General features: G+C 50.3%; 1 protein-coding gene across 1 annotated transcript; it reads right to left on the reverse strand.

The window, feature by feature from the left end:
* Positions 1-724: 724 nt before the first annotated feature.
* Positions 725-7,426, reverse strand: LOC119098358 (homeobox protein cut-like 1). The gene is made up of 4 exons (XM_037221278.1): positions 7,280-7,426; positions 4,709-4,816; positions 1,424-1,798; positions 725-919 (listed from the first exon to the last, which is right to left on the reverse strand). The coding sequence occupies exons 1-4, from the start codon at positions 7,403-7,405 to the stop codon at positions 725-727; spliced, it is 804 nt and encodes a 267-aa protein (XP_037077173.1). The 5' UTR covers positions 7,406-7,426.
* Positions 7,427-9,423: the final 1,997 nt, after the last annotated feature.

Here is a 9,423-nt window from a genome sequence, read left to right on the forward strand (position 1 = left end):
TGTAAGTTGCCAGCTGTGTCAGTTGTCAGCTGTGTCAGCCCGCCCGCGCAGCCGCGCTGGCAGCAGCCCCCCCCCCCCCCCCCCCCCCCCGGTGGCACTATACAGCGCACTCCGAACCGACCGGGCGACCTCAGACCCCGCCCAGGTGCAGATGCAGACGGCACACCGCGGCGGCAAGCGCACCCCACGCTCATCGGCCACACACACACAAACACACACACACGCGCGCGCGCGCGATCGAGGGCCTGTCCGCAGAACAGCGGCGCAAACTCGACCCAAACGGCACAGTCAGTTCGGTAACAGCCGGGCGCGTCCGACGTAACGTCTCTCTCCAACAGCGCACGCCGCTGAGATTCGGCACGGGCTGCGGTCGTCGCACGCCACGCCCGTCACAGGAGAGCGCATTCACACGGCAACACGCGGGCCGCCCCGTCCGGCGCCCGCTCACAGCTGGTCATCGGATGCACAGCAGGTGGAAGACAACGCTGCACAATATCATGGGTACCAAAATAGCTTAAGTAGAAAAGATCTGTATGAACGGGAGCCGGGTAAAAAGGCCACATGTTTCACGTATTGCGTCTGCCGCCCAATCACCGTTTACAAGGCACGCGGGCTCGTAAAAGGCACAGTCTCGCAAGAATATGCGCTACATTTGTACGTTGGTCGAAGGCACTTCTGGGAAGCCGAGGGAAGTGGAGCGGACGCAGCGTCCGCTCGCTCGCGCTCACGGCAAGCCGTCCACCAGGTTCTCCTTGCCGTGCGACTCTGGGCCGACCAGCTTGCGGATGCCGCGCGTGCGCGCCGCGCTGAAGAAGTTGCTGATGGTGCGCGCCGGCAGGTCCAGCGAGGTGGCGATCAGCTGACGCATGGACGGCGACGGCCTCTCCGTCACGCGGAAGATGTCGACGAGCGCGCGCCGCTGCAGCGGGCTGATTTGCACGCGCGGCGTCCGGCTGTCGGGCGCGCTCATCAGGGCCGGCGGCGAGGGCGGCTCGAGCACTGGGGCCGCTGCGCCGCCGCCGCCGCCGCCGCCGGCCCGCTCCGGCAGCGCCTCGCCGCCGGCCGGCAGCTGCGCGAAGGTGACGGCAGGCGCGGCCGGCGGCGGCGGCGGCGGTGCGTAGCCGCGACTCAGCTCCTCGTAGCCGGGCAGCGGGGCGCTGTAGAGCGGCGGCGGCCGGTCCGGGAAGCCAGCCAGCTGCTGCACCGTGTCGCGGTAAGAGGGCGGCGGCAGCGGGCCGGCTTGCGGCGGCGCCGCCGCCGCCTCGGCCAGGCCGTATCCGTACGGCGGCTGCGGCTGACCGACGCCGTCCACCAGCGCGAACTCGGGCTGCGACAGGTCTTCGTCGCCGTAGCCGGCCGGCGCTGCGCCCAGCTCGCCGCCGTAGACGTGCTGCGGCGCCAGCTCGAGGCCGCCATAGCCGGCCGGCCGCGGCATCTCGCCGCCGAACCCCGCCATCGGGTCGCCGCCGAGAGGCGCCGGCCGCGCACCCGGCAGCAGCGGCGCGCGGCGCCGGTCCTTCTGTGTGCTCTCGGTGCGCCGCTTGCGGTTCATCTGCTCCTGTTTTTCGCGCACCGTGTTCAGTCGCTCCTGGTGAGGCCGCTGCATCCAGCCGTGCATGGCCTGGTAGGCCTTGCGCGTGCGCACGTCGGCCTCGGCCCACGCCACGGGCTTGCGCAGCAACGGAGTGAAGGCCGTGTTCCAGCCGAGCACGGTGCGCGCGAACACCGTGTGGTGGATCTTGTTGTCGGTGAGCCACTGGAGCACCGCCTCCGCCACGCCGGCCGTATCGAGCGGGCCCTGCCGGCGGCACGCACCACGTGAGCCCGCGACGAGCCTTCCGTCCGCCCGCGCACGCCGGCCCGGCCCGGCTCGTGTCGTGCGTGCCGGGCGTGGCGGAGGGGCTGCCCCACCGAACGGCCACCGGCGCGCACCGCCGCGCAGTCGGCCGCGGCTCCGGGCGGCGGCCGTCGCCGGCGGCCCGGCACTGGCCACCGACCGGCAGACCACGCCCGCACCGACGGCGGAAGGCGCGGAGCCGGGACACGAGGCCGAGCGGTAGTAACACAACGCCAGCACCAACGAACACCGCTCAGGCTGCATCGAGGATTACAGAGAAGGAAGTGCGTTGTGGGCTTCCCATGCATGTAAAACATGGTGTCCGAAGTGACATTGTTCGGGTATTCATAGAGGGAAGAACATTTCACATGGATCTTGTCACTTGTCCAATTCATTTGTTCCTTTTACTTGTTTGTGAACTTGTCATTTTACAGAGGATTACACAGAGATCTTGCTGTCAATTCTCCAGTTCATTTGTATATTTCACTTGTTAATGAAAAACTTAACAAATCTTGGCTGACCAAAGTCAAGACACTCTTGTATTCGATCCTCAAACACATGGTATTTGCCAAGGACCAATCTTTTTGGGGGGAGAGCATCTGGTGGGTAATGTTTTTGCTTGACTTTTGGCGACGACCAACCATGTACAAACACGCACTACCAATACAAACGGATCGACTGCATGTACTTTTTAAAGAAAGAATGATTGTGTCCAGATGGGGCTCACTGTTGTTTTAGCAGATGTTTGTAGAAAGATAAAGCACACTCTTGGCTACCCTTTATTGTCTGCACTTGATATTTCTGCTTGTACCATGCATTGTGAATTTGTACACACCATAATCATACACTTAGCTTATCCAGGTCAAGACCAGGCAGTCAAGTGCCACATTAGACATGGGTCCTAATACAACTGACCACACAACAGCTGTGACACATGCTACCTGAGTCTGATACCCTGACTTCCCTTATTGTTAAAACATTCTGTCATCCTGCCAGCCAATTATAAGCAAAATGTTTCTCTGTTTTCCCACCTGTGGATCAGGTGATCTGCTTGCATTGTTGGTGGCAATACTGAGCATGTGGAAACTCTTTGCAAATCTGGCTAATTTGTCATTACCCACTTGGTTCTGTAATGCTGCCAACTTATCTCAAATGCGATTGATGAAATGAGAGCTATAGGAAACACTAGGTGACTATGGTGGTGTTCACCAGCCTGCTGAGGCTGCCTGGCAACCAGCTCACACCCTTTCACAGCCTGTCAAATAGCATTCGACCATGTAAAGGAGGTGTTTACAACACATGGCGCCCATTTACATTACCCACTGTTGGAACTTAATTGGCTTATGGCATGTAACTACATCCTGACCTTTCCAGAAAACCAAGATAGCTCTACAGGGCTGTCGATGCAACCAGCTTCACAAAAACATGTCCCCATTTTTCCTCTCTCTCTCTCTTTCAAGTGGGGATCTGGTATTGTTGCAATGTCAACAGCATGATGCTTAACAGTGCTTGTTGTGTGAGCCCTACCCCTGCCATCAGATCATGTTATTCCAGGTCAATGGCAGAATTTTGGTGGCCAAATTTAATGTGCCGCTTTGCTCAGCAGTCCGTCCTACTCTCTACCCTCAACTAATCTTCACTGCGGCCGCTGCCACCGCCCACAGCCCATATCTGTCAGGGGCAAAGAGCAGGCATGTAATGTGACTCAAGCCCACCCCACCATGGGGAATGGATCAAAAGGCAGGTGCTCCAACAAACTGGGCAATCAGGTCAGACCAGTGCTGGGTACAGTCCTGGTCTCCTGACCGACCTAAAGTTTCAAGCTACACAGGCATCATGGCACTTGGCAAACACATACTTTTACAGGCTGAGTACATCTATGCTTTAGCATCCCCCAATGGCATCTTATTGTTTTGAGTCACGTCATGACAGTGAGCATGCTCTCCTGCAACACTTCAAACTTCCCCTTTTCCACCTTAACTTCTGGGCATCTGTTGACTGTTTCCTCCACAGTCAAAGGAACTGGGGAGCTGAATGGGCATGTCCCAACCCCATATTTCACGACAGCTCAACATGAGCCTGATGATAACATTGGACAAAGATAATGCAAACAGGGGATATATTAGCCTGTGTACTTTGGTTTTTCATCCTCATGACACGAAAATTTTACTATCACACCTGCAGTGTGAATAAGTTTGTAAGGCATAATTTGGCCAGGGGCACCCATAACATTGTCAGTCAAACATGTAACGGCATAAGCATGACCAGCATAAGCACAACAGAACAAGAACTCCATGTAATTAAGCTGTTGGCTGTTCAGCTAAAAGAACACAAATTGCTGCCACTTTCCAAAGAAGACTTACTGACAGATGGTTTTACTCTCTTCAGGCAAAACCCAGTATTTTATTCAATATTCTGTATTTCTGCCATGCTATGATCATGGTACATTTTCCACATAAACCTGGTCAATAATGATATGGGTGCTGAAATTAGGTGAGATGACTAAACAAAATAAAAAATGCATATTAATTTCCCATTCATTTGTTCAAAAACCACACCAATATACTCAAAGAGGTCAAGTGCTAGCCAGCCACATCCCAGACTTGTACCTGGCATGATGCATCCAATTGGTTTAAACACCCATAGGCAAACAAACAAAAAAAGGTATTGGGGCATACAGGCCAAGTGGTCTTTCTTAACACTGAATGCTATCTATCCATGACTTTAAAACATACTGTGTGCAGAAAATGCCCATAAGATGAAGCATCAGAACAGCATCAAAACAAGGATAGAGTGACAGCCAATGCCACAATCTAGACAGCACATATAGCAGGCCAACACGTGCATATGCATAAAATTGGCATAACTTACAATCAGTTCCACATCATCTTTCCTGATTGGAACCTTGGCAAGCTCTATTTCTCGTTCCATCTTCTCCTGTGCCTCCTTTCTTCGTCTTTCTCCAATTGTAGCAACAGCCTGAAAAGGTCCTTTCATGATTATCACTTCACTTTGCATCTAATATTTCTAACTTGCATCCACAAAATTCACCTAAAAGGGCATCATGGACAATCACAATGCAGGACCATGGCATTCAAAGGTTAAGATTGACCTATGACCAAATTAGATAACACTAACATCCACATAAACCAGTCTGCAAAACCTCTAAGTCTGTGACAGGTCTATGACAGGTCTGTGAAAAGTCTGCAACAGATCTACTAAGCTGGTCACCTAATTGAGATCAGTGAACTGAACCTCATGTTTGCATGCACCCACCAGGCCAAATTGCACTAAATTACCAAATGGTATTTGTGTGAAGATATGTTAAGACCTTTTGGACAATAATTATTTTTACAACATAGCCAACACTTGTTTTTACAATGTGTTAAAACACTACCTCTGTGGTGGAATTGGATGCAACCATGCACTGAAACCACAGAGCATTGGGGTTTATAGTGTACATGTGATTAAATTGTTGTAGCTTGCTGTGATAGACATGTTCCCTGCCCTGAGACATTGTGGCAAGATTGGCAAGATTGTGGCAGAATTCAAGATGTGCATATGCTGTGATAGACATTCCCTGCCCTGACAGGCAATGTGATAGGATTGGCAGGATTGTGGCAAAATTCATGACATACATATGTAAATGCGCTCGGGTGGGGGGCCGAATTACCCCCTCCCCCCCAAAGGTCTTTCCAGAATGGTTTCCAAATGACAAGGCATAGCTACACCAGATTTTGCATAGCTGTAGACAATTGAACAGCAGGTTGTTTGGCATAAAAAGGTAGATGCACCTTGTAAGGTCGCTGACCTATTGCAGGTCAGTCAGGCCATGGCTTCAGCGAAAGCAACTTCCAGGGAATCCCTCAATCTAATCCAACAATGGAGTGTTAGATGAAGCCATACATCTCTGAGATGCTTTCTTAGGCAACACAACAGTTGAATGAGCATATTAAATCGACCCAATGTCAGGTATGAAGGTCACACTAAGGTCAAAACCAACCTGTTTTGTTACTCTACACCTTGCTGTATGGGATAGTTTCTGGTGCTGTGCTCATTTCAAATTTGTTGATGGCAGGAACCTCATTATACATCATCCATGGACATCCTAGAGGTCAGAATAGGTCACTGACCTAAAATGACCCAGGCCAATATTTTATTTGGGAACATACTGCCTTGCACAATCTTTTTTGCTTAGTCAAATGCAAAACTCAAAGCAATCTTGTATGATTTTGGTCACCTTGACCTTCAAAAGGTCAAACAAGGTCACTGACCTTAAATGAGCATATGACATTTTGCTTAGAAACAGTCATCCGGGTTCTGGGGGCACTTTGGAGACCAACTGGGAACTTGACATTGTTTGACCTTTTTTGACCTGAAGATCATCACCTAGGAACCTAAAACTTTGACATAAGCAAGTTCACATACAAGTCAATACACCCTGTAAATTTGGTGTCTCTAGCTTTCTTAGTTCCCAAGATTTCAGGGGGTCAAATTGACCCCCCCCCCCCCCCCCCACCTGAGCGAAGGGTGTTTAGCCGGCCGCCTGTGCACATGTTAACATTGTTGCACCAATGTCATGGCTACACCAGACATGTCTTGAGAAGCATGCATTTTTTCACTCTGGCTAATAATCCGGGAGACTGCTCACCCCCTTCCCAAGCAAAGAATATAACTGGGGCTAACGATCAGACCTATCCCACATACTCCACACTAAAAATGCACATTGAGCCCACACCTTATATGTTTACTTTAAGTCCGCATCTTATGCCTGGAATCTTGCAGAGCTTGCGGCAAAACCTTCAGTGTGCATGTGCACAGCTGATTCCGGGGCTTAATGTACTGTGCCACTAATTTCAGTGAATAAATCCACTATTTCAAGGACTTGTGATGCTGACAAGGGGATTATATACACTACCGCTGGCAAACATTTTGGGGATTATACACTTTGAAAAATTCATCTCAACATGTCCTGGTCCAAGCTTGGTACATGCCAGCACCAGGCCATATACACCAATGTCATGTGGGCATCTGGGTCAGATGTATTTTTTGCAGGCTGGCACACCTTGCAGAATGGTCTGCCATCTTTTGAAAATACTAGTTTCTGCTGACTGACACATGGATGGTAAGGTGTCATAACAATTTTTGGCATCTACTGCCTCCACACATAGAGTTTGGGAACAATGACTCCAAGGCCTATGAAGTCTGACCTGGTATTTCAGCAGGAGACAAGGGCCAGTTCATGACCATTCTCACATTTATTCCAAAAGTATGAATATCTTATCAGATGACTTCTTAAATTGGAAAAACAGCATCAATGATATGGTTCAAACATCACTGGTAATTAACTATTACCTTTACCTGTCCCCGCACTATGCGCATAATGCTGATCGAGGGACTGACAAAAGCGGCGCACCTCCACATGAAATTTATCATCCTTACCCCCGTTATATCAGACGAAATTTCCTTCTCTTCAGCATAGTCTGTAACCCGCTCTAGGTCTGCCGCACCACTGTCATGTTTCGCGGACTTTTTCTGATTTTTCGAGTCAGGCCCATCGTCCGCCATAATCGCCCCGCGCACACGCCTTCCGAGTTCACAAGGATGTGGGAATTGCGTCTCTTGATTTGTACACAAAGGCGTTTTGAGCAGCTGAGTAATACACTGGTCTGATATGGTACCAAGCTTGATATCTGACAGGTATGAATTTTATGTTTTATCATTTCCAAAACACAAATTTACTCTCATTGCTAACTTGCAATATTGTACCATTTTTCAGCAAAGCCTATAAAAATTCAAATTAAAAAGGCAGGGTAGTAAGTAGCAAAGAGGGAAGCAAAAGAGCAGAACAAAGTCAACGACTTTGATCAATTATTGTCCTATGCTTTGCGCTGCGAAGCAGCTTCTGCAAAATTGCAGAAGCTGAAAGGGCAAATATACAAAAACTTCTATTGATGGAGAACGATGTCCGACACCTTCTATTCCCTTCCGTCAATTTTGTATGTGACAGGCAGTGGCTGCGTCAGCCCGCTGGAGCAGCGTGGGCATTAACACTTGACCTAGCCGTCCACGCAGAGGCACTCCAGCAAATACACCCGACTTGGACCGATGTGGTTCAGAAGAGGCAGTCTCATGGGACCATCTGGGCTGCCCACCTCGGTTTCATGTGGCTTGTCATGAACAACCAACTGGGTCCCACATAGGCAGCCCGCCTGGGGCCCATTTGGGGCCTAGCTAGGACCTGCATGGGGCCACCTGGGCTTTTCAGCTAGGTCCATGTTGGACACCATCTTCCTGCCCTCGTAAATCTCCTCTGATTGATCGACCGCCCCGTTTTCAGACAGACTGCTCTGTATCATCAATGATGAGCCAAGTCAGGGTTCATTTGTCACGTATTTGACCGTAATCGCCTTGGCAACAGCACCGATGCGCAAAACGTGCATTTAATGCTCTCATGTACCGATAGGATGATCACTAAACCATTGAACGGACACTCTTTGCGTTGCCGTTGCTGCCGTTGTCAGCGCCGCCTTTCCTGACACCTTCGCAGTCTCTCCCGCCGAAACCCGTTTCTTTGCGCCTTCTTCGTTTCGTTGCGGGTGACACCGCGGCTCGGTGCCCGGGCATAAAATTGGATTGACATGCGCCCGGGTGGCTGGCTAGATACCCTTCGCTCGGGTGGGGGTCCATTTACCCCCCCCCCCCTGAAATCTCGGGAACTAGGAAAGCTAGAGACACCAAATTTGCAGGGTGATTTGACCCATACCGGAACTCACTTAGTCCAACTTTGAGCTTCCTAGGTTATGACCTTCATGTCAAATAAAGTCAAACAAGGTCAAATTTCAGTTTGGTCTCTAAAGTGCTCCCAGAATCCAGGCAATTTTTTAAAGCAGAAAGTCACAAGCCCACTTGAGGTCAGTGACCTTGTTTGACCTTTTGAAGGTCATGGTTACCAAAATCATACAAGACTGCTCTGAGTTTTGCATTTGAATAAGCGACAAAGGTTACGCTAGGCAGTATGTTCCTAAAACAAAATGTCGATCCGGGTCATCTTAGGCCAATGACCTGTTCTGATCTCCAAGAAGTCAGTGGAAGATGCATAATGCGGTTTCTGCTGTCAACAGATTCGAAATGAGTACCAGAAACTATTTCATACAGCAAGCCCTTGAGTAATAAATCAGGTTGGCTTTGACTTTGGTCTGACCTTCATACCTGACCTTAGGTCATTGTAATTTGCTCATTCAATATTTCTGGTACCTAAGAAAGCATCTCAGAGGTGTATGGCTTCCTCAAACACTCCGTTGTTGTATCAGATTGCACGATTCTTTAGAAATTGTCTCCGCTGAAACCATGGCCTGACTTTGACCTGCCATAGGTCAGCGACCTTACAAGGTACATCTCAATTTTCTTATGCCAAACGATTAATTGTCAATCAAGCTTTCAAGTGTCTAGAGCTGTGCAAAATTTGGCGCAGCTACGCCGCGCCGTTCGGAAACCATTCTGGAAAAACCTTGGGGGGGGGGGTCAATTTGACACCCCACCCGAGCGCGTGTTAATAAAAGTCAAATGTAAAATGTCAACAGAGT

The sequence above is a fragment of the Pollicipes pollicipes genome, unplaced genomic scaffold, assembly GCF_011947565.3.
Source record: "Pollicipes pollicipes isolate AB1234 unplaced genomic scaffold, Ppol_2.1 Scaffold_4740;HRSCAF=5597_pilon_pilon_pilon, whole genome shotgun sequence".
NCBI lineage: Eukaryota > Metazoa > Arthropoda > Thecostraca > Pollicipedomorpha > Pollicipedidae > Pollicipes > Pollicipes pollicipes.

Coding starts and splice junctions, on each gene's coding strand:
- LOC119098358 (XM_037221278.1), bottom strand. CDS start 7,405: ATGGCGGACGATGGGCCTGACTCGAAAAATCAGAAAAAGTCCGCGAAA. Junction 1,799..4,708: donor AAGATGATGTGGAACTGATT/GTAAGTTATGCC, acceptor TGCCGCCGGCAG/GGCCCGCTCGATACGGCCGG. Junction 920..1,423: donor GCGGCGAGATGCCGCGGCCG/GCCGGCTATGGC, acceptor AGCCCGCTGCAG/CGGCGCGCGCTCGTCGACAT.